Source organism: Maniola jurtina, chromosome 4 (assembly GCF_905333055.1).
Source record: "Maniola jurtina chromosome 4, ilManJurt1.1, whole genome shotgun sequence".
Lineage (NCBI taxonomy): Eukaryota > Metazoa > Arthropoda > Insecta > Lepidoptera > Nymphalidae > Maniola > Maniola jurtina.
In genome coordinates, this window is record NC_060032.1 from 6697928 (window position 1) to 6723305 (window position 25378).

Sequence of the window (25378 nt, forward strand, 5' to 3'; positions counted from 1 at the left end):
ATATTTTAATTGATTGAAAGAATAAACTTTTATTTTCAATCATTGGTTTTTTAATTTTTATATTAAAACACATTACAATAGCTTGATTTGTCTAATCAAAACTTAGGACAATAAATAAAAACTTAGGACAATAAATAACAATAAAAAAAATAGGTAAAGCTGACACATGAATCATGATAGACAACAGCCTGTACGTTTACTTTTTTGTCACGATTTGCACATGCACAGTTAATAAAATTAGATTTGCGCGTGCGTCCTTATCTCTGACAAGTAACTTAAAGTTTACTTAAAAGAAATTGACGCACGTAACTGCGCATGCACGAATCACGCACATGCGCACAAAAAAGCAAACGAACACTGCTATAATACCCGTTCTTTTAAGTCTCCTAAAAAGTTAAAGATAACTTTGGCATTTGGACAGAGTAATACCTTCATTATAATAAGACTAATAGGCAATAATGTAGGTAACTTATTCGACAGATTACAGAAGGATGAATTTCGGCTGTTATTTCGTGTTATTCTTTTTGGCAAGGAGCATTATGAAAGATATAGCAATACATTTCGACCTGCCATAGTTCAGAAATTGTGTACAACAAAATTTTCGTTAACGCCGTTCATTGTGGCCTTGTCTGAGGAAACCGCAAATGTTCCGCACGGCGCGGATGGGCGCGGCGACCACCACGGCTGCCAGAGGCGCTGTCGACATCCATAGCAGCGAACGCGGCATCTCTGCTCTGCACAGTGCTGTCAACTTCATTATAAGTGTTACCTGGAATTATTTATTAATTCAAGATAGCCTTGACGGCAACCATGCTAGTAAAAAATACTGTAACGGAGAAGTTTCATGATTTTGTTAATATCATAATATTTAAACTCATCGAATAAAAATGTAGTTTAATTTTTTTTTAATCCATGAATAAATGACAAATGATTAAAATTAAAGTATTTTAACGCACGATTGCGGTACTGGGATGTCACTTTATTTATAATAATTAATTAGATTTGTAATTATTCATTCCACTAATTCGTTTTGCGGAGAACACTGAACCTGAAGAATAAAAAAAAAATAGCTCCATAAATAATTAATTATATCAAACGTTCTAACCAATGTTATAGCCGGTATCATCTGCCATTGAGTGCCGATTCTTGAGGCGCATGCATTTTCCTCAGTCGCTACGTTCATATCGGACACAAAATCGTGGCTTCGGTAAACGTACATCAGTGCCACGAGTTCCAGCAGGCATACAAAAGGCATTGCCACACCCGTCATTATCGCGTCCACGCTCTCTAGAAGTGCTACACCAGCCTGCATTACAATAATTAGGTATATCATGTGTGGCACTGATATCGCCCTGAAGATTGAAACTGCACAACAGGCAGTCAAGAAGGCGGTGAAGGCGTACTCCGCATAGCGTAAAGGTCACCTTACGCTGTATCATGATACTGTACCTACCTAATATATTTTTCAAGACTGAAAATGCGTGTCACATCAGTAGATTCGGGGCGGCTCGGGTGGCCATAGCTGATTAGGGGGCATTGAAAAAATGAATAGGTCGGCGCTGCTGCTCACGCATTTTTATGATTCCTGACGACTCGCATTTTTAGTGAACAATGCACAAATCTTTTGCAGATTGTCAGCTGCGAGTATTGCAACCGTGTACAATCAGTTAAGTTACAACAACAAACAAAATCTATCGAAAACTTACAGTAGTTGCAAATATGAGGCTCAATCCCATACAGCTTAGTATTATGCCTGCTACCACCATTTGCTCTGCAAAACTACCATTTAAAACATTTTAATGACTTCATTATGTTATACTACGACACGCTTGCTATCGTGCCTCATACCTATATACCTATTACGATATAAGAACGTGCTAAAAAGACAAAAGTCAAAACTAAATTGACGTCATGGCAAATTCAAAATGGCGGGCGATAATCAAAGAATACAAAACTTCTTTCAAAGTAATCGCTTGCAAGACAATGTTGAAATTATAAAATGTAGTTACTTACACCAATTTAACTTTATATTCAAATATAGTGTGTAACGATGTCTTGACAAGAACAAACGCCACAGTCATGTAGGAAAAAGTTAGTCCACTGAATATAAGAACAGACCTGAAAAATTATAATGGAGTAGAATTGAGGCATAACATGTAAATATATCTCACACAAAAGTTTTGGAAGTAAAATAAACAACCAAAGCTTACATGAAATGTGAATAATTATTGACTAATGTACACTTGGAGTACATGGGAATTATCCACAGCGTGCCTGACAACAAATTAAAAATATCATATGAAATATAGAGAGAAAGCGGTGATGGCCTAGGCCCTAGGGGGCCTTGCTTTTCTCAAAGGTGTGTGTTGTCTGCCAAGTGTCCAATCCGCAATTGTTCAGAGGATTTGGAGTTGTTCAAGTGACGAAAGCCTTTGATTTTTTTTCAGTTTTTTGAGTACCTACCGATGGACTATGGAGACATTCCAGAATTCGTAGAATGCAGTGCGGTCGAACTTATTTTTAACAGGCGTCTCAAGTAGGAACCTACTATATTTAAGTATAGCGCGTCGATTTTTTTTTGTGGGTAACTCACTTTCATTCATATCGTACAGTCTCTTGGTGTTGGGCTGGATGCAGTCGACCACAGCGCAGGACGCGGCGCTGCCCACGTGCAGTGCGGACATGAGCAGCAGCAGGCCGCTGTGCCACACGTTCTCGCCGCCGAGGTGCGGGTCTATATGCCCAGATGCTTGAATCAATACAAATATTTTTATGAAGCCTTACTTGCAAAATCGAACGCGGCGATAAACGCACCTCATTTGCTGGTCATTGCGCAGATATGAGTGAGCGAGACAGAGTACAAGAGAGAGACAATGCAACAGGCAGCCTGCGTTGCATTTTTCCTTCTCTCATTTGCTTATTAGTATCACTGAGCGAGATAGATAATACCTTTTCATACGTAAGACACTTCACTTACGCTGTACCCGGCAGAAAATATTGCACATCGAAGTTTAGAAAGCAAAAAAACCATTCTCACAAATTAGTCGATACTAGAATTAATTTCTTAAACTAGACCCTTTTAAGTAAAGATTTTTATATAAACCTGTGAGGATGATACTGCCATTGTCGCAATTAAAATACCATAAGCCTACATTGTCGTAATAGTTTACAAATTGCGTAAAACCAAATTAAATTTGAATTTCGCGGGCAGACCCGTCGCTTCCACCTTAAATGAAAACTTCGCTAAAAATGATTTATGAATCTGCTCACACTTGACCTTCACGATCTTTACCTAATCATTCTCCGATCTCGTTGACGCAGTTAATAGCTCAAGACTGAAAAAATATCTAGTTAAATGAACTGATAATTAAAAAATGTTTACCGAAATGATTTAATCCTTTTCCATGAATAATTTCTGTTCCCATACTAGCGGAATGTATATAGAGAGCTACCTCTAACGCGTCAGCCATTCCCTGAAAGTGTTTAACTATAAAATTATATTTATTTATTGCTCATAGATATACTTACTTCATTAGAAAGTAATACGTACCGCGAAAACTTCTTTAGCACCAATTTCAAAGATTTTACGTAAAGATTTGGGCATAGAAGCAAGGTTGACAATCGCACAGATCAGCAGCAAAACTGCCCATATCCAAGGTATAAATACCAGCCACGTAGACATATTATTCCAAATAAGCTGCAAAATTATGCTCGTAAGCATTTTCTTTAATTTCATTTATGCCGGATATCAATAAATTCAAAAGTATAGGTTACCTTCCCGTGATTTAAACGCTCTGCAACCAGTAATAACCACAGCACTCCCCAAATTAAAATGATACATAATACCAACGGCATATTGAACTGACCGAAATTATAGTCTTCCCGAAATAAAACCACTTCCACACTGAAAAGTTTCTTTTATTATGTATCAATATTAGCGGTAAGGCGGCTTATAAGGCCCGGTATCCACCAAGGCGGAGCGGAGCGCAGTGTTACCTATAGGGTCTATGTTTAAGGGTTGTCGAATCTACCAAAAATTTAGAACTCTAATAAAAACGAACTTCCTACTTACTAAAAGAAATTATATGCTGGAGTACTACACAAGATAGGATATCCTATGGTATAGCTTTCGTTGCATACTTCTATTGTTTGGCCGAGATTCCGCCGTAATCCGTTTTTTAACAATCTAAAAATATATAACTAAACCATTTATTCTTATATTAATTCTTCCTACACTGATGTCCTAAAGCAGGTAATACACTGGGAAGCTGATGTCTGCGCCTACAGTTTGTACAGCGACTCTATCAGTGAGTCCGAATGTGTGTGTGTCTGAATACAATGTATTCAGACACACACACCGCGACCGCCATCAGCGAAGGAAGCGTTTACAGAAAAATATATATTCTAATTCAAATTCAAAATATATTTATTAAATAGACTTTTAAAAGTACTTTTGAATCGTCAAGAGCATCTACCACAGACCACTGGTTCGGAATGCCTTAATATGGGTAGGTCCATGTAGGCAACTCCAACTTACGTCATTATGAAAATTAATTGATTTTTAGCATTCATGCAGCATTTTTCACAAGTAGGTTGATTATTATAACAAATAAAGGAAAGGTAACCTTTTTTTAACTTTTAGTTTTGTACTTGCATTCCTCCAGGCGAAATCTTGGGTACCGACAGTTACATATTCTGTTTTATTTTCATCTTCTGCGAAGTTTCCCGTCGCTAAGGAAAATCTAGACTAAAATGGAACAATCAAAAATCTGCTCGTTTTATGGATAGTTTATACTTTTTTTGATAGCTCATTATAAGTACCTCTCTTAGCATCAAAAGATTAATTTCTTTCAGGATTGGATTGTATGGCTTCAGATCGAAATTCCTGCAATTTGGAAAATTAATTAACGATATTCCATACGGTCTGCTTTTTTTTACAGCAGTGGTGAATTTGGGATTCTTGGTTTAACACGATAAAATATATGCACTCCTTTCATTTATCCATTGACCATAACCCTTTTCCTTGAAATTGGTGTAAAATAACAAACAAACACTTTCAGTTTTACAGTAGTAGTAAGTACTTAGTTACTAGTTAAGTATGGATTCATTAATAAAACCAATGTGAATTTACCTGCAATACGTATTAGGTAACTTTGAATCTGCAACGGAATGCGTCACGTAGATTGCAGTAATAGCAGCTATCGTACAGCAAACAATCGCTCGCACCAACGCGTTGATGCATATTGCTATTCCGATACCTAGTAGTGTGTTCAAATGTTAAACAAAGCTGCATGTTCTCAAACTAAACGCTTCTCAGACGCAGGCGCGCTTGGAACCCTCGTAGCTTTAGTTTAAAGTTTAGGTACGTAATTAATTATCACCACCATATCATCTTACAAATCTAACAATTCTGATCATGAAAAGGAGTTCAATAGTACCTACTTTGAATAAATGATTTTGATTTTGAGTTTTGAGTTTAAAAACCCTTAAGTACAAATTTTCTTAAAAATAAGCTGCAAAAGGATGAACAGCTCATTACTTGTATTTTAATAATTTGCATCAATAGCATATAGGTATCTCAGTTTGATTTACGTATCTAAACATCTAAATATTTTTCTTTTCCGCCATATTGGATGTATTATGACGTCATGTAGCTGACACGCGGAACGCTAAGATGAAGCCAACGACAATATATATTTTTATTAAAATACCTGATTATGAGGCAACCTAAAACTTTCCGTAATCGGGTGAAAATAAAGCGATACTAACGCACCTTCAAACACTGGCAAAACACGAAAAGCACGGCCCGGTCCACTGATACTCCACTGACCAAGATACACCTCGAAATGGCGCAGCGGATTTGCAAGCACCACCGTCGCCAGGATTAGGAACAACATGAAAACAACTATTGAAAATTCGATCGGTTACAATTTTCCATATTATAAATTAATTCAGCGCATTCCATGGAAAAGTAATCTATACTAATAATAATAAATGCGAAAGCTTTTAACGCCAATCTGTTTAACCGATTTTGACAAAATTTGGTACAGAGATACCTAGCTTGCATCCCAGGGTCGGACATATTATGCTACTTATTATCCTGGATAATCAGAGAGTTCCCACGGGATTTTTAAAATGCCAAAATCCATGCGACAGGCTGTACTAAACTATTGTCATATCTGGCGTATCACACGTGTGATGTGACGTCTAATGGAGCTCTGGCGCGCTCAGATTGATCGATCGCCATGCAGTTGTCACGACCATCATCATACAGGCATCATCATCATCATCGCCGGCTCACTCCAGAGCACGGTTGTCCTCTCAGAAGAGCCACCACACAAACCACACACAGGCACACAGCCCATCACGCACACATTTGGCCACAGTCCATCACGCTGGCCAAGTGAGGATTAGCAGACTTCACACACCTTTGAGAACGTTATGGAGAACTTTCAGGCATGCAGGTTTCCTCACGATGTTTTCCTGCGTCGTTAAATCAATACTCAAGTACATCTTTAATACAGATACTTACTTCTTTATTGCTTGAAACACACATAACTTAGAAACGTTAAAGGAGCGCGCCCGGGATCGAATCCTCGACCCCCAGACTAGGAAGCCGGTGTCTTAACCACTGGCTACACCGCTTGTCAAGCCAGTAGTTATGATGCGTAAAAAATGAGTTCACACGGGCCATTTTAACTTTACGAGTCAAATATCATGTCAAAAGTGCGATTTTACTCCCTATATTTTAAAGGTCAACCGTACTTTTGACATGACGGTTGACCAATAGAGTCAAAGTGTACGGGCTTTACTACAACACAGTTTACAACCTTTACAAAATAGGTAAACAACATACAGAATCCTCCGGTAAGCGCCGAAGCAGACACTCGGCAATGCATAGTAAGGAAAGCTCCGAGAGCGAGCGATCCCAGCCGCAGTTTGCGGCGACCTTTAGCGCCTCCCACTCCTCCAGAGGCATTATCTAATGTCGGGATGTGAGTAGTTGACCATACCTCTGACCATTGGCTTTGCTGTGAACCAAGATTTATCTCTTTACATAATTCTGTTTGTTATCTGATACCTCCATGAGTCCATTTTCAAAAGTCTAGGTACTCACTGCTTCTCTATTTTCAAAGGCAAATATTGTATCTTGTGAATTTGGATTTGCCATTATACACTATATAAAATGTATATCAACTATAAAAATAAACTTAAAAATCAAAAATTTATTTTGAGGTCTTTGTTTATTTTGATCAAAATGAAGTCGAATCGACATGCCATATCATACCATTGTCATGAATGACAATCATGGCATATTATTCTTTGTCTTGTGCATTGATTTTAGAAGGCAGCCACGGAGCCACCCATGGACCTATTCTTTATGGAGGGATACCCCATTACCACCCTTGTCTTTTGTGACATGATGACTTGTATGTGCATAACTTAATCAAAGTCAAAGAGTATGTAATCACTACGTTTGTAGTGTGTGCGATGCTGATCACGTAGTGGTTCTTCTTCTTCTTCTTCTTCTCTCTGGGCTGGTTTCCGCACTTAAACGTTTCACGTAGTGGTTATTATTCTCTTTGATGCTGATGCGTAGACCGAAAAGAAGTCTTGTATGAGACGAGATTTGCTAGTGCTAGGGGACCTGAGGTTATCATAAACCTACGATCCGGTAGCACTGTAAAACAAAGGGTAGATCCACAAATCTTATTTTTTTTTTTTTTGACTATCACTACGAAGGAGCCAATATTGCAGTCAAGTTTTGAAGTTCTATTTTAATATTTTTGTTGTTAGCATTATAGTATCTTCAGCTTTTCCAGCTACATTTTAGTCATTTTGCAACGTAAAGGCAAACAAAACACAACGTACTGGCAATATTTTTTTTATTTGTACAAATTTACAAGTATCTTAATTCATTATTTCATCCTTTGAACTTACATTATGAACACTATGAATAACTAAACGTATGCAATAAGTTCATAATTTGACAAAATATCAATACATAAAATCAATTAGTATTTTAAGATAAACTTTTTGACTTCATTAAATATATTACTGACTCTTGTCTAGAAGGACCTATTGTTCTTTACCAGTATGAAATAACTTTTGTTAAGATGTTTACAAAAAGTTAAGTAAAAACCAAATTCGTTTGTGAGAACAAATCTGCTCTTGTTTGCAAGCTGCTATTGAGTGATTTACAAAATAAATAATTACGTAATTTCATGGTGCTAATTCTAGTGCACAATCTTACTAACATCCGGTTTCAATATTCAATCCATCTGATTCATCGGTCAATAAGTTAGCAACATTATTATTAGCGGAAAAGTTCATACAATTTTTAAAAATGAATATCAATGTCGCTAAGAAACTTATCGATTGACGGCAGAATGGCTTTTCGGCCGAGATCTATAGACCGCACTTTGACTGTGCTCAGACTTAAGACACTGTTAAAACGAGACAGGGTTACACCGCTGGCATACATCTGTCTCGTTTTAACTGAAATTTAAGTCTAAGAAAAGTCAAAGTGCGGTGTATAAGATTTCAACCTTAGACCCGACGTTTTAGTTTAGAGATAATGCGCAACGGAATGAGCAGCATTATCAATCGTGTACGCCGTAGTGGGGCAGGGCGCGGGCGGGCGCTAGGGCGGCGGCGGCGCGGCGGGCGGCGGCGCGTCGGGCGGCAGCGTGAAGTTGATGAGCAGGTCGCGCACCGCCGGCCACAGGATGCACTCGCCGTGAGACTGGTTGAATTCCGCGAACCTGACGGCGTTCGTCCGTATTAATTTCAATATAAGTGTGTGTGTGTGTTGGGAGAGGGGGGAGGGGGCGCACATTAGCTCACGCATAGAATGTTTTTTTTAAGCGGTTTTTTTTTTGTTTGTATGCTAGACAAAGTCTAAGGCAGCTCGGATAAAACATACGATACTTATATTATTATTTATATCCTTATTAATCTCATGTATATCACTAACCATAACATTATAAATGTGTGGCTATTTCCTTTCTATTTGTTTTGCGCTCGCTATCTGTACTAATTGCGTGGCACGGTTATGCACATACGTTAGGTGTGTGTGGCGTGTTTATAGAAAAAGATCATAAGTGCGAAAGGATTTTGATACAATAGTTTCGCGGAATTGCTACTGAATTCTGAGATCTAGATCGAAATGCTTACCGTTTGAGATGCATATTGACAGCGAGGAGGTGCGGCTGTTGACCTTCGCGTCTTTCGGCTATTTGCATCGCGTTTGACTGCACGTCGTATACTAGTGGTAGAAGTAACTGCGTCTCGCCTCGTGTTAAACATACCTGTTAAAAGATACTGATATGTAATATTGACACTGGTATGTAGTAATTACTTACTTTACTGGTAAAGTAAAAGTAAAATATTCTCTATTGTACAGCAGATTGACAAAGAAATATATATCAAAATAGATGTTTGTACAATAGGCGGCCTTATTGCTCACATATAATGGCGAAGGAAAACTTCCTGAGGAATCCTGCATGTTTGAGTGTTTTCCATGATGTTCTCAAAGGTGTGTGAAGTCTGCTAGCTGTAGCATCACGCTGGCCAAGTGAGGATACTTGGCCAGCGTCGTAGACGTAAGGTAAGAAGGATTTGGTATGGCCAAACTCTCCTTACTCTCAACTCAAAACTTGTGTTTGACTCAAACACCGGAGACTCCAAAATACAAGACTACTTTGCAATTGTGCATTGTGAAGATTATCTCCTGAGGATACTCCGGTGTCGGAGTGAAACGTATGTCAATCTTCGGTTAATTTAATAATAGTAGTTAATGAAATAAAATGTGGGTAGTCTCACAAAGAAGAGTATCTTGTGCTTAGCGAGCAGCACGGCGGGCTGGCCGGCGGGCACGATCTGCGAGCCGGCGGGCGGGATGCGCAGCAGCCAGTGCAGCGTCCACAGCGCGGGCGCCACGGGCGCCAGGTCGGCGCGCATGAGCGCCACCAGCGACGGCAGCGCGGCGCCCGGCGCGCCCCACGCGCGCGCCCAGCCCTGCAGCGCCGTCGCGCGGAACGGCGAGATCGCCACGCGCTGCTCGAAGAACTTCTCCATTACCTGTCCGAGAACCGCGTCATAATATCACTCTCGCTGGGTAATACACTGCAATGCCTTCCCATTTCTTAACGGTCGAAATTCATCATCAATCATCTATCCGTAATCTGTAGATAAGTTACATAGCAACGTGGATGGCGAGGCAACGTGCGCCGCGAGCCCCTCGCAGCGACGTACCTGCAGGTCGTCGGCGGACCAGTTGTCTTTGGCGTCGGCGAGCGGCGTGAGTTGCAGGTGCAGCGACTGCATGTGCTGCGGGTGCAGCGTGACGCGCGCCGCCAGCCCCGCGCCCTCGCAGCGGAACGTCAGCGACGTTGCGTCCGCACTCATCATGCTCAACTGTGTACGAGATATTATCATGTTTGTTCTTTATTTTTTAACGCGCTGACGAGTAAGGTGAGTAGTAAGTTTTAACCAGGGACGTACGTACCCAATGAACGTAAATAAAACTTAGTTACACACAGATTCATAAAATAAATCTTTAGGTTGAACTGAATTAAAATTAAGTCGCATATTCTCTTTATTCCCATACATGGGAATTCCAAATAATTCGGCTTTATTCTTTGTCTACATTATAACAGGAACCTCTGCTATGAAATAACTGCTTTCTAGATAGAAGGGTTTGGGTTGGACGTTGATGCGTCAGTCGGTGAGTGAATCAGGATAGTTTGTGTATATTTAGATGGGTACTATATACGAAGGTCTACCCACCGCCTCCTCCTGGTGCACGAAGCGCTGCAGTGCGCGCTTCATGTAGACGCAGGCGAGGAAGCGCTGCAGCGGCGCGAGCGGCGGGCCGGGCGGCGCGCCGGGCGGTGGCTCGGAGGGCGAGCACAGCGCCTCCAGCTTGCCCACCGCCAGCGGCGTGCCCAGCGCACCGCCCCAGCCGCGCGCCCCCGCGCCGCGCACGCCGCCCGCCGCCGACGACGAACTCACTTGCGGCCCTGCAACATTTAAATCGATAGTAATAAAAGAAAAAGTCGATTACATTTGCACCGAACAGACAAACAAACAATCTGACAAGAAAGTGAGTTAGTAAAAACGTGTTAAAATTAAAATATACCAGCCCTCAAACTTGTCAGCCTAAACCCGTTGTATAATTCTACTTTATCACGTCCATTAAATATCTTTGCGGAGTGAGTGTTCTGTACAACGAAGTACTCACCCTTGTGCTCGACGTGGTGGCGCGGCGAGGGGTGGTGGCCGGGCGAGGGCCGCGGCAGCGACGGCGAGGCAGGCCACGCGGTGAAGGGCGAGGTGGGCGGCGGGTGCGGCGACGCGGCGGGCGCCAGCGGCGACGGCGCCATGGGCGAGGCGGGCGACGCTGACACGCCCGCGCCGCCCGCCGCGCCGCCCGCGCCCGCTCCGCCCGGCGGAGACGTCAGGTTAAACGAACCGCCACCCATCTACATTGAAACTTAATTATTTAAATAGATTTTTTAAATCACATTAACTTCTACATTATAGTCATTTATCATTCCAATATTAGGTACATAATTCATTAAACAATTAAAATAATAGTAATTACTATATATTCTACAAATAGTTTTCATATTTTCAAATTAATCTACCACTGCCTCGGAATGCCCTTCCTGACTAGGAGAACCAATTCAGCAAACAATTCGGCGATTGCTATTTTCAAAAATTCAAATAACAATATTAAGCATCAGATCTTGAAACATCTCTATTTAGTCTTTAAATTTTTTTTTTTAAACTTTTAAGGCTAGTTAGTGCGCAAAATAAACCCTGTAAGAAACTACAAAACTATTGACTTAAAATAAAACTTTACTTATAATTTCAAATGTCTTTTGATTTATTAAACAAAAAATATTAATCAGGTAATTTGCAAAAAATAATGTAATACCAATCGATGATTCGCGTTGTTCACACACCCCGCTGCACGTATCTCTTGAGTATGTTCCGCACGTAAATATTGATCGCAATAGCATGACCTCGCGATCGGCTTGGAGCGACCATGGAGAGCACTCTTAATGAATAAATAAATGGTGTACCTGATGAGCCGGAGAGGCCGGGTGCGGTGTGACGGGCGCGGAGTGAGGCGTGTGCGGTTGAGGCGGAGTGAGGGGCGCGGGGAAGCGAAGACCTATGAACAAATATGACATTTTGTGTATTATGTAGCTGTGTACTGTTTGCTGCAATTTATATATTGAGCATAATTATCTATTAAGCTTTTTTCATGAATACCTATCTTGGTTGTAATCCTAATCTACACCCTTTACAACCTCTCGCTGGGGTCACTGGTAGAGAGCTCTTAAAGATATATGTGCGTCCCTGTCCACTTTTGCTTTCTTTTTCTCCTTATTGTTACAACTTTTTGGTACAAATATAAAAAAATTACTCGTTCGATACCGCTCAGCAAAACGATTGGATTGAAAGTAAAGAAAAAAGACGCCTTTATTTAAGTCTCGAGAGTTAGGCAGAAAGGCAACGTGACTTTTTTATTTTTCATTGACTGACGCCCACGTCTACGTCCTCGTAGATTTAAGTTTTTGAAAATCCCTGAGAACTCTTTGATTTTCAAAGATAAAACGTAGCCTATATCACTCTTCAGGTCTTTAACTATAGCCATGCAAAAAAATCATATCAATCCGTTGCTCAGTTGCAACGTGATTGAAAGACAAACCAACAAACAAACACACTTTCGCATTTATAATATGGGTAGAGTTACAAACTATGTAATACAATCAACATATATCAATCTAATCAATTAGCTAATAATCCAGGGGTTTGACTAAATTGAGAAAGGCAAAACATTCTTGTAAAAACCTTTGGGAATGTTTAAATGATAAGTATAGTACGGGAACACAATTTACCTGGAGGCATTGGGGACATCGGCGATGGTGGATTGTCGTCTTCTGCTAGCAGTCTCGCACTGATATTATCATCAACGTATCTCGACAGGAATGTCTATGTGAAAACAAAGACCTATTTAAACAAATCTGTCTATCTTTAAGATTATTATAGAAGCAGGCATTTACTTTGCGGAAGTCCATGATATAAAAGGAGCCAAAAACTTGCAGTGCATGCACTATACACATTTCCTTGTTTCAGCGGATTATAGAAAATTAGCTTTTGGTTCCTTGTATATTACATATCTTTAAGACTATTTTTTTGATTGATTTAAAATACTTGCCTTAAGTCCTTGTGCTGGAGCAAATTCGTCGACAACAGTGCTTCGGTCGAACTTAGAGTAGGACCCGTCGCGTATCGTGACCATGCCGCCCCCTCGAATTCCAACTTCTATTGAATAAGCGCCAGCGTATATTATGCGGATCTGCGTGATAAAATAAATAATAACTAATAATAATCTTCGCTTCGTGCGCGATTCCGACTCGCACTTGACCGCGCCTTGGTCTATGAAGTGTGGTGTTTTATGTTTTTTTTTATTAAATCTAAGTATAAATAAAAGAAATAAAAAGAATAAATAAAAACTCTATCCATCATCTATTCCATCTACATGCACGAAACGTTTCGCGTCATCATTCTTCATACGCATGGCTAAGGTTCGGAATACTCTTCCGCGATCTGATTCCTACCAATTACAATCCGGGTATCTTTAAAACAAGTGTGAATAGGCATCTTCTAGGTAAACGCGTCACATCTTAGGTCACATCGCTCACATCATCACTTTCTATCACTTGTGATCGTGCGCCTATAATAATTAGTATTCAGTACCTTTCTCCAGGAGTGGGCGAGCAGCGTGAAGGTGGGCGTGGGCATGAGCGTGCGCACGTGGTGCAGGCCCAGCTGCGGCAGCGTGGGCAGGCGGCTCAGCGCCAGCAGTGGCGCGTACGTCTCGCGCAGCACCACGCCCAGCGACATCAGCTCCTTGTGCCTGATCCACACAATACTTCATACTACACAGTACACACACTTCACAGGTAGGTACAGAAGGCTCTTCGAAGCAACGAGCACAAACTCATTTAGAACAATTACATTTACCTTATTAAACCATGAGCTAGAGATGTCACGGAGGTCCGATTCCGATTCCGAAAGTTTGAAATTTTCGATTGATTTGTACCTTTGATTCCGATTTCAATTCCGATAAATTTTAATCGGAAGTTATATCGGAGGTCGAATATCTTGATGCTGCTTAATTTCGCTACTAATAGATTTTAAATTCAATTTTCGATTCGATTGTTTTTATTTTTAACACTAAGGCCCGGTATCCACCTAAGCGGAGAAATGTACCCAGTCGACTAATCAAATTCATAATAATAGATTACGTGAAAAAATGTCACGTCATTCTGATTGGTTGACTGTACATCTGCTCTCCGCTCCGCTTACGTGGATACCGGGTCTTACAGATGCCTGTACTATTTATGAACTGGTAATAATAAGAATATAAATGATAATAATGAATGTGTGTGATTTTATTTTCTTAGACCTGCCATTAACACATCTCTCTCCTGCCTTCGCCTCCACCTCCGAGTCCGGTTTCGGTTCCAACAAACCTAATTAAAAATTCCGCTTCCGAACTCGGTTCCGATGTAACCACTTCCGTAACATCCCTGCCATGAGCTTATTACAAGTCAATTTTTTTTAATAAAAAGTAACAAAAGTCATTTTTAGGTTTCCGTATCTCCAGAGAAAAAAGAAACCCTTTTAGGATCTCTTCGTTGTCTGTCTATTATGTCTGTCAAACCCAGGCGAGAGAATCAAAACCTATGGGGGTCCCGTTGACCTGGAATCATGAAATTTATCAGGTAGCAATTGTCTCATTATAGCACAAGTAAAGGAGGAAATCCGAAAACCGTGAATTTATACTATACACCACAAAAAAATTTATTAAAAAGTGATATTTCTTGTATGATGGTACGGAACCTTTTGTGTGTGAATCTGACCCACACTTGACCATGTTTTTTTTTTCAAAAATAATTCGCCCAAGAACCGCAGCAGAGTAGGAGGCCGAAAATGTGCGCATCCTGCCGCCCGACTGTGTAAGAAAAGCATATTTACTACTCGGTCAAGCTAAGTTTACACCTCGCGTCGATCACGTCACACTGACGCTTAGGTACGGTATGCGAATCGTAATTACGCGACAAGACAACGCGGGGAGGTGAGCGGGTAAGTGGGAGAGGCGCCGCATTCCAGCGCGGTGCAAACTTAGCGCGACCGAGTTATATTGTACTCGTAAACGACAGCAAATTCTGCTCCTTGATTGGTTAAATTCGCAGTCCACATTTTTTCACACAAACAGCCAATCCAAAGAATTGTCAAAGCCAAAGAATTGGCTAACGATTATGATGAATACGATTTTCTTACACAATCGGGGGGCTGATCCGCAGGTATTTCTTCTGAATCAATATTCTATGTTATATAATGTTTAACTTAAGGGGCATGAGACTGGCCTGCCCGCGAAATTCAAATTCAATTTGGTTTTTCGCAATTTGTAAACTAATACGAGAACGTAGGCTTATGGTATTTTATATGCGACAATGGCAGTATTATCCTCACAGGTTCATATAAAAATCTTTACTTGAAAGGGTCCAGTTTAAGAAATTAATTCTAGTATTGACTATTCTCCCAAATTAGTCGATACTAAAATTAATTTAAATGTGAGGGCCTCACACTGAAGTTTGTAAACACTGTTTTGTTAAGATAATAAAGATTTACTTATTTATATCTGTATATCAGGTAGAGTTAAAATTTTCAGTGTATTTCCACTGTCGCTATACCAAAAAATAATACAAAACCAAGATAGCGAATTTTAAAATGGGCATCGTGCAATTTTTTTTTTGAAGTATTACATTATGTATGATGGTAGAGAAACCTTCGTATGCGAGTCCATCACGCACTTGATCGCTTTTTCCAAATTAATGCAAGATACCTTGGTACATTTTGGCTTAAATGGATCCAATTGGTCATTGCTACTGTCTTCTTATTCAAAAAAATATAGAATAATAAATTTACCAGTTGATATAGTGATCCAGATGGTGATGCAAGAGATGGTGGGCATTGGCCGCGGGTTGATGCGCGGGAGTGGCTACGGTATACCGCTGAGTGCTGGCGTTCCACTGCAGCACGGCCGTGGCGCGTGCGGCCGCACCCCACCCCAGCACCAGCGAACGATACGTGTACGAGCGTATACACACGCCCTGCCAAAGCGACTCGCGTTCTGATAAATGATAATAATGAAAATAATATTACGAGTATTATGTTGGACTTCGTCTGTGTTGGTGTTAGCTGGCGGGCGTGCTCTGCCTATTTGGAGTGTTTTTTTTTTGTTAAAACTGACTGGAAAGCGCTCTAAAGGGGTGCTGCGCGTATGTCGGCGAGTTCCGGCACAGACGGGGTCCATACTTGTATATTTTAACTAACTTGTTACAAATAACTACAAACTTGACATTGGTTAATCTTTGTAAAGCCAGAAGAGAGAGAGAGAGAGAGAGTATTATGTTACGACATAATAATATTACGACAGCTGGCCTTCTCCACAAATTTAAAGTCACTCGACAGGTATGGAGTGGACTATGTTGGGTGTTTCTTTGAGATATATCTGTCTGAGAACTAAAGTAACTAACATAGCCCAGAGAATTAGCAAGCTGAAGTGGCAATATTTATTGCAGAACTGATGGTCATTGGGGCAGAGCGTTCTGGAGTAGAGACTGCATACACGTAAGAGCAATGTTTGACGACCTCCAGACCGACGACGTCAAAGAACGAAAAGAAAGACAAAAATCAAAAAGTTTAAAAAACGAAGAAACATGGTAACGAATTCGCATACATGTAATACTGTTATATTTTAGGACAATTAACAGACTTTGAGCGATAATCCTTACCTTGACTGGGTCGGAGCATAAAGTCGTATAAAAGCGTGTGCAAATGTACGATGGCTGCCCAATCTGCTAAGAATGCGTCCGCAGTGCGCCCCGCGTCCGTACCCAGCTCGTACTGGAGGTACACGCAGCGGCGCTCTCCTGATGACATAAATTAAGTTTATATGTGCCTTCAAATAATTTAAATTATATCAATTGGGTATCGCGCGGACTATATGTGCCTTCAAATAATATTTAAATTATATCAATTGGGTATCCATTGCTATCCATACCTTGTTCTTTAGGATTAGGTGTAGCAACGGGAGAGCCGTGGAAGACAATTTCTGCAGTCCACACCCTCGCTTGGTTCTTGGTGGTGAGGCGCACGGTGGCCGCGAGGAGACGCGTGCGCAGGGCGGCGGCCGCGGCCTCACTGGCGCCCTCGGGCCGTGGCAGCGCTACGATTCGCATGCCTAGCGCCGACCCTGACCATTCTGCTTGTACCCCGCCGTGGGTCACCCCGCGTGCTGCCAGCTAATGATATAATATCGTTGATTAAACTAAGTAAGGAAAGCTTAACTTCAGAACGACCGCGTCTTTGCGCCGTTACGATAAGTACAAAGCACTTTACCCTGCCCTGGACCGAATACGCGGGACGAGCAGGTATTTGCTCTGCTCCGTTACCTGTATCAGATCTTCGATTTATGGCTATCCTTCGAAGGAGGACCTTGGTGTTATCATCACCATCAGAAAACATATGAAAATTAAAAATCATTGTTATGGCTACTATCATAGCTCCCTCGATATATTAATTTCACGGCGTGGCGCCATCTAGTGCTTGTCTGTTCAGACCACATCAGTCGGTGTTCGGGCTAAATCGGTCTCTTCACTCCAATCTTGCCAGTAATTATCACATTTTCGACGCTGCTCGTGTATTTCCTAGCAAAGTGACGGAATAAACCAAAAATAAAAGTCGTTTATATACAGCATCTTACCTCTTGCGCGAGGTTTACAAAGGGCACTCGTTCGTCGGCCGCTGCCACCATGTGCGCCAGTTCGGGCAAGAAGTACGCGGGCTGACGCACTCGCACCGCGCGACTGTTCGCAGCCGACAGCTTGCGCTTGCCTGGCTGCATGCCTACCAACATAGGGTAAGGGTGGATTCATGACAGAATCGGATCGAAGCGACAATCTCAAATTCTACATAGGACATTAAACCTCATCTCCACGACGTAATGCACTTTCTAGAAAAAACGTGTTGGGTGACAGAAAAAGACCCGCGCATTCTATCGAATACGCGCGTCTTTTTTTCTAGGCCTTGAATAAAAATTTGAATTTAAATGAAAGCAGTCTTACCTGAAAGAAATACGCCAGGTTTATGAAACTCCGCTTAAAGCGCGCAATGTTTTTGCTGGTAAAAGGAAACTAAATACGGCCAAAGCCTCGCACCAGACCAGGTTAACTATGAGTATAAATTCAAGTGTAGATACAGATGTTCTTTTCACAAAGACTGCTGTTTGTATGAGTGTGTGGGACACAAACGCGTTAACGCTTTTCGGTACACTCACTCTCACTACTACAATCGAGGCTAAGCGGATTTCATGAAATAGAACTGTAAAGTAGAGAGAGAGAAGATACTCACCAGGTGTATCAAGTGGTGTGAAAGGCCCGTGTGTGAGAGTGAATGTGTCGAGTTCGACAAGTGAGTGCAACTTGAGAAAAGCACGGGCTGTCGAAGATGCTGCGTTATTCGACGAAGATGCCTAGAAAAATATTAAACAACTTTCTTATTAGTTCAGCCCACGTGGACAAAGTCGCATTAGGTTAGGTTATTTAGGTTTATAGGGATCACGCAAGAATTTCTCAAAATCCTTTCTTAGGGTTTCGTCTTACTTATACAAGCATATATTTGCAAACTTTTATGCTCGTAGACCTACTGGTTGGAGTTGTGTGTCGTCTGTCAATCAGTCGGTTACTAAGATATTTCTCTTTATCACCCATATCCATACTAATATTACAAATCACGGTAAATCCGTTTCACCGATTTGACCAAAGGTACAGAAATAGCTAGAATGCCTGGGTAGAACATAGGCTACTTTTGGTCCCAGAAAATCAAACAGTTGCCATGGGATTTTAAAGGCCCATCCTTATAACTGATTTCGACGTTTGACACAGAAATAGCTCGCATCCCTGAGACGAACATAGGCTAATTATCCCGCTTTAGTATTATATAAGTATACGTATAAACGAAAATTAACTTTGTTAAGCAAATATTTTCACAATTAAAATCTCATCTTATCAATTTTACTTTTTAAAATATTTAAAATAATTTTTTAACATTGCTCTTGGAATAATGTTACAATTTAGTCTGCTTTAATATGGAGTGCAATGTAATACCTCATCTTCACACTCGTCAGGCGTGCAGCGGCGTGCGCCCGCGAGGTGGAAGGCGAGCGCCACGCTGCACGCGCTGCCGCTGTTGTTGCTGGAGCTGGTGGTGGCCGTCCCGCCCGCTGCCACCTCTTTCATTTCCACCACCTGTTCCAACCAAACGGTTGAGCATGCCCTGCACATTACCCACGCGTTAGCATGCGTGGGAGCTAGAGTTCGAGGTTGACGTAGAAATTACAACTTCGAACTGAAATTTTCTAGTGTGCCTAATGAAAGCTGCGTGAAAGAGCGGCAAATTAAAAAGAATTAAGTCGCTTATCCCAATTATAACTAGAAACTATAGTATTTGATAAGTACTTTATATTTTTAAAATATTTTGATATATTTGCCAAGACACGCATCCCGCGACGTGATACATAGCGTTTGTTTAGCCACAACTGTATACTCACTAGTATATGATCCGTGTGTCGATGTAGCGTGACGTAAAGGCGGTCGGGAGCTAGTTTGTTCAGTGGATGGTCTGGTCCGTGAAGGAACGGCAGATGTTCACAGACACTCGCCGGTAGGTGTTGCAGAGTTTTTTCACAACGGCGCGCCACTAGCCAAAATCTTAGAAATACAAAAATTAATTTTACACCTGGCAAAGGAGGTATATTATTCCAATATGTGTGTCAAGTGTTTCTGAAAACAATGGGAATACTCTCAAAGTCTTGAGCTAAAGGTGAAACTAGACTTGCTTAAATAGTAACTAGTAACCAAAGAAAAACTTCTCCAGTGATTTCTCCATTTGTTTACTAACCCAAACTGATAGTTTGGGTTAAATGAAATTAGCAAGCTGAAATGAAAGTGTTTGGACCTATGGAGTCAGAAAGTTCTCGAGTAGAAGCCGCTTACAAGTATTGCTGGGCGCCTTCAGCTAGATAGACCGATTAATTAACATATTATAACATATATACACCACAAAATTATTACAGAAAAACACACGCAAAACAAAAAAAATAGATGCTGGTACAATTTGGTGGCCTTATCGTTACCTAGCGATCTCTTTCAGGTAACCAAAATGATGTACAAACCTGAGATGCGTCAACAGCTGGCGAACGAGCGTGCGGTTGGCGGTGGTGAGCGCGGCGGCGAGCTCGGGCATGCGAGGCGTGTGCGGGTAGGCGGGCACGCGCGCGCGCAGGCGCCCGCCGTGCGCGCCCACCGACACCAGCAGCTGCTCCGCGCGCAGGCACGGCCACACCACCGAGCACGCCAGCACGCACGGCCAGCCGCCCACACTGCACTCCACCTTACCACACAGTGTTCATCAATATATGACTAAAAGCGGAGTTAAATAAATTGTCAATCAATTGTCGACCAGCGATATAAATATTCCACTAGATTTGGCGCTTGATAGTAAAATGTTCCAACAAACATGGGTGTCCTCACTCCAGTCCAACGTAATTTCCTTAAGACGCAGTCTGTTAGTAAAAATTAACTTTCGCGGTAATTTTAAAGTAACAATGTGGACACCTTTCGCACGTTCGGAGTGTTGAAGCGATCGCTCGTAGAAACGATCTTAGCATTTGGTGCAGGAGCTGTCTCGGAGACCGTACGTAATACGTATATAGTGTGAGTCAGAAAATGCTCCATGGAAAGCGTGAGCGCGGACGCATCGCGGTCTCCGGCCGCGAGCGCCGGGACGTGCCACACGCACAGACTCTCGCCATAGATGAACGATACTTAAGCTTGCTAGCAACTAAGTTCCTGTTGACTTATTGTCGTGCACTCACTACTCACCCCTAAGTCGTTAAGCAGGACCTTGAGGTCGTTAAGCCGCTGTCTAGACCGCACGTGTACCGTGTGAGCCAACAGGCGCTCCATGGAGGGCGCATGCGGCGTGAGCGCGGCCGCCACGCGCTCGCCGCCCGCGAGCGCCGGCACATGCCACACGCACAGAGACTCGCCCTCCGCACCGATGATCAGACGATACCCGAGCTCGCAACCCAGCTCCCTACCATCAAATAATGTAAACAATAGTATACTTTAGCATCTATGTAACACATTCCATATTGGACTATTGGACGCTAACGAAACTAAAATAAAATTCGTTTGTTTTACTGCCCGATAACAGACTGGCAGGAGTGCCATCAAAAGTTTTGCAAATGGACTGGTATGTATGCAGCATAATATGGTACCAACTGGATGAACGCAACGTTTGGCTTGGCGGCGTGCTTGCTAAATTTCTAGCATTGCAATTCCTGTGAAATCAACTATTTTTTGCTCAGGTTTAATTTTCGTTTCATCATTTAAAAGTAGTAGTAGAGAGTAAGAAGTAAAAATGTATCCCTGCAGAAAAGTACTTTAGCGATGTTAATAAAGTACTGCATTTGTGTAAAACTAAATAAGCACTGTGGAAATAAAGCTGAGTTTATAAATAGGTCTCATATTCACCTCCAATATGAAACTTGTAGCTTCTGCCCAGGTATGTATCTGTCAACTTGCAGATGGCGTGCCAGGCGATCGCGGCAGAGACGTAGAGTCTGCGTATAGAGCAGTTCTAAGGAGAGTGAGCGGCAAAAATAACGGAGAGCCGTGAGCGCGCCGCTCAGACCAGCAGCAGCTAACCTGGCCTGAGCTACGCCGCGCAACCAGTTTAGCTGTGACGTGTGCACCAATGGCTTACCCTCTGAAACAAACACTATATTCAGCTTCCTGAATAACACACCATTTTACAGTACATTTGTATTGTACACAGGTGTCTTTCTACCTTGGTTTTAGGATGATGCGGCTACACAACTCTCCAATACAGGAATTATTTTCCTATACATAACATACGCCTTTTTAGAGAATATGCGATGGGTAATGCCTTAAACTTCATAAGGACTATATACACAATGCCTCAATATTTCCTGCATGCTTAGTTTTCACATGCTCTTATCTTGGGTGGATAAAAAAATTCAAGAAACTATGAAAATGACGCAATCCTATAGGTAGGTTTGAAATTTGGCACAGATGTTTTAGGAACTTGATTTTTTTAATATTTTAATTTGTAATTTCTTTATTTATAACTTACCTCCAGTTTCACTATCTTGAATTAGGATTGCAATATCTAATAACCTCCAAGGCACATTTGGTGCATCACCCATGACTGTCAAAGATACACTGAACTCTTGCCCAACAGTAAATGTTGCTCGTCCATTTTCCACCTATAGAGAAATGGTTTCAATTACTGTTTGATCATAACTCCATAACTTAAAACTTGTCAGTTTAATATTTCAGAAGAAGTATAAACCAATCCTTTACTTTCATCAATCTTTGTCAAAATTAAGCATTTAATTTTGTAAACTTATAAAAATTTGTAAAATGTGGTACCTCCTCTGCTGAGGTTTCATCTGTAGGAGCGAGATTTGCATCATTTGAGCTCTGTACTATATAACATCCTAAAATCTACCACTGCTATGCACTGATTAAGTTTTAGGGGGGAATGTACTAAATATTGAAGTACTAGATGATGCCCGTGACTTCGTTCGCGTGGATGTAGGTTTTTTAAAAATCTTGTGGGAACTCTATGATTTTCCGGAATAAAAGTAGCCTATGTTGTCATCCAGAGTATCTCCAATCTAAATTTCAGCCCATTTCGTCCAGTAGTTTTTGCGTGAAGGAGTAACACACACACACACATACACGCACGCACGCACGCACGCACGCACGCACGCACCCACAAACTTTCGCCTTTATAATATTAGTGTGATAACAGACACTAATTTTATCAGTTTCAAGAATTACCTACCTTTAAGTTCCTAACATCAGTAGGCAGTGAGGCAGTTGTGAGGCGCTGCCGCACTACATGAGCTAGTGCCCGTAAGGTAGTCCGGCGTTCTGCTGGTGTCAGTGGTGGTGGAGGTACAAGTCTCTCACGTATCACAGCTGGCAGACGACTGTATGTGCCAAGAGTTAACACCTCTACCGCTGCAGCCATATGAAATGTTGGCAACCTGGCATTAATATATTACTAATTACAATTAATTAAACCATTCTCATCAGATTTCTATTATTTACTGGTTGGTTTTATCATACACAAACATAATCACCACGCCAGGCAGACAGGTCGGTGATTGATGTACTTATTCATCTTTAATTTGTTATGTTGTTACTTCTGTACACCAATGACAATTACCAAATATTTTAAACAAAACTAATTTAACTACAGTCATTGTATCCTACAAATAGTGACGGTTACAAAAGGCCTAGTTTTCAGGGGGAGCATTTTTGTGTTTTATTTTAATACTAATGAACCTGTATGCAATCTTGTAGTAATGTCTCTTAATTTTGTTAACTTAATAAAGTTGATGGTTGGGTTGATGAATGATTAAGGAATTTTTAAGCCTTAAGCCTAACCTTTTGAACCTAATATGTTTTAGTATATTAGTATGAATACACATTTAACATTATTTTTTAACCTTAGAAAGAGGATCATTTGACGATGTACCTAAACAATAACTTCATTTCTTCATACTTTAAAATTACCCAAATTTGCCATTACCTGTATGAATTATGACAACAATGATTTGATTTCTCTTGGTCTCCACTGCACATATATTAGAACTGAAACTAACCAACCTGGCATGAACAAGTGTCTCTCGAGCGACACGAGCTAAAACATCAGCAGTTTCAACAAAAAGCAGGGCTTGCTTGTCTAGGAAAGCCATAATATGAGCAGATCTGTCCACTTTTGTAGCGCTGCTAGCCCATTTGACCAAAGCCAATAATCGTACAAACAACTGTCTTGTCCTGGCACTGAACTTGTAGATCTCAATTTTTCGCTCCATATCAGTTTTGCGAGGCAATCTAAAATAAAAACATAATTAAATTAAACATAAGATGTAATTATCTTTTCGAGAATATGAAATTCAAAATAAGAATCATACTTACAATTCTGCCAATACTGTAAGTTCATCGTAAGTTCTTTGTACAATGAAATCTATAAGCAAGCCAAGTGAAATAGAACCACCGCGAGCTCCACCACCTTCAGTTCCTTGAGCACACCCTTCCATCACTACCGGCACCATGATTATCAGATGATCAGTATTTTTTTTTTGTAAAATCCACTCACAAATTAAAAACTCAAAACAGATATATTATGCATGTTGTAAGATTTTCAACTACTTAAATATTATTATTTTTTGAGTTATAAGTATTGATAGACTCATAAAAAAACGCTGAAAAACTTTTATATTTTCGACATTTTTCAATTTATTTTTTACATCTCTGATCTCACAAATCCAGATTAAATCAAAACAATTTCATCACAGATCACTATAAACCAGTGAGTAGTATATTCCTTGAACCAGTCTGAAGAATTTCATCACCAACCAGAATGAAGTATAAACCACGGCATAAACACAGTATAAACCAAGGAACATTTAAACGGAACTGTATAAAACCAAAGAGTATGTAATCACTAATAAACTATAAACTTTGTGGGAAAAACACGCAAAGTGAAATCGGTGAAATCCATAGTCGAAAACTAAATCATGTTCATTCCTGAATTGTAAAAAATTACTCTTCTCTCTGATCAAATTTGACTAAATAGTCTGGAGAGGGAATAGTCTGGAGAGGGAAGCAGAACAGAAAAAAAATTGCGATCTAACAACATTGTTTAACTCGTTTCAACCATCGATGGTTTCAACGTATAGTTCATAGTAGAGCTGTAGCGAACCGTATAGTATTCGTTACTGAGTAACGGGTGCGCCATCTAGTACCGAGTACCGAATCGTTACTCACAAATGCATCTCGTTACTCGCACTTTTCGTCGTATGACCGTTCCTACACTGTTTCGGTTCACGCAAGTACCGTAGATACGTTTATTGAAACGTTTGCTAACCGTATGTTTTACGCGCAGGCGCGCTCATTCGGTGAATTTAAAAACGTACGTTACAAAAACCGCTGTTTGTTTAGTTTATTGTTAAAATTTTAAAAACGTACGATTCTGTTATGGTATCGTTCAAATAACCATATGAGCTTAATAATGAGACAGTTATTTCGAAATTGTAGACAGACACTCTAATTTTATTTATTAGTATAGATATTTAACATAAGCTCAAGCTCAAGGTATTTTTTTTTAATATTTTAGTAGATTCCGT

General features: G+C 40.8%; 2 protein-coding genes and 1 long non-coding RNA gene across 5 annotated transcripts; all 3 read right to left on the reverse strand.

The window, feature by feature from the left end:
- Positions 1-310: 310 nt before the first annotated feature.
- Positions 311-7271, reverse strand: LOC123864299 (sodium-dependent serotonin transporter-like). Of its 3 annotated transcripts, XM_045904640.1 has the most exons (16): positions 7118-7271; positions 6857-7031; positions 5774-5905; positions 5132-5258; positions 4822-4885; positions 4626-4747; positions 4073-4186; positions 3775-3904; positions 3551-3697; positions 3383-3473; positions 2594-2749; positions 2211-2274; positions 2014-2118; positions 1707-1779; positions 1106-1306; positions 311-769 (listed from the first exon to the last, which is right to left on the reverse strand). In XM_045904640.1, the coding sequence occupies exons 1-16, from the start codon at positions 7169-7171 to the stop codon at positions 605-607; spliced, it is 1920 nt and encodes a 639-aa protein (XP_045760596.1). In that variant the 5' UTR covers positions 7172-7271; the 3' UTR covers positions 311-604. The 3 variants fall into 3 exon arrangements, with proteins under 3 accessions (XP_045760596.1, XP_045760598.1, XP_045760599.1); XM_045904642.1 differs by lacking the exon at positions 4073-4186; XM_045904643.1 differs by lacking the exons at positions 311-769; positions 1707-1779 and having other exon boundaries at positions 1213-1306.
- Positions 311-24475, reverse strand: LOC123864336. The gene is made up of 3 exons (XR_006795753.1): positions 24464-24475; positions 8060-8069; positions 311-357 (listed from the first exon to the last, which is right to left on the reverse strand). It is a non-coding gene; the product is annotated as an uncharacterized LOC123864336 (long non-coding RNA).
- On the reverse strand, positions 7870-24637 carry LOC123864286 (mediator of RNA polymerase II transcription subunit 14). The gene is made up of 24 exons (XM_045904609.1): positions 24168-24637; positions 23856-24083; positions 23026-23230; positions 22309-22441; positions 21687-21921; positions 21033-21246; positions 20324-20541; positions 19700-19859; positions 19257-19397; positions 18502-18622; positions 17855-17997; positions 17153-17393; positions 16884-17021; positions 16015-16219; positions 13777-13936; positions 13235-13375; positions 12915-13008; positions 12093-12184; positions 11246-11486; positions 10792-11024; positions 10258-10419; positions 9826-10083; positions 9178-9311; positions 7870-8765 (listed from the first exon to the last, which is right to left on the reverse strand). The coding sequence occupies exons 1-24, from the start codon at positions 24302-24304 to the stop codon at positions 8645-8647; spliced, it is 4155 nt and encodes a 1384-aa protein (XP_045760565.1). The 5' UTR covers positions 24305-24637; the 3' UTR covers positions 7870-8644.
- Between the last annotated feature and the right edge of the window lie 741 nt (positions 24638-25378).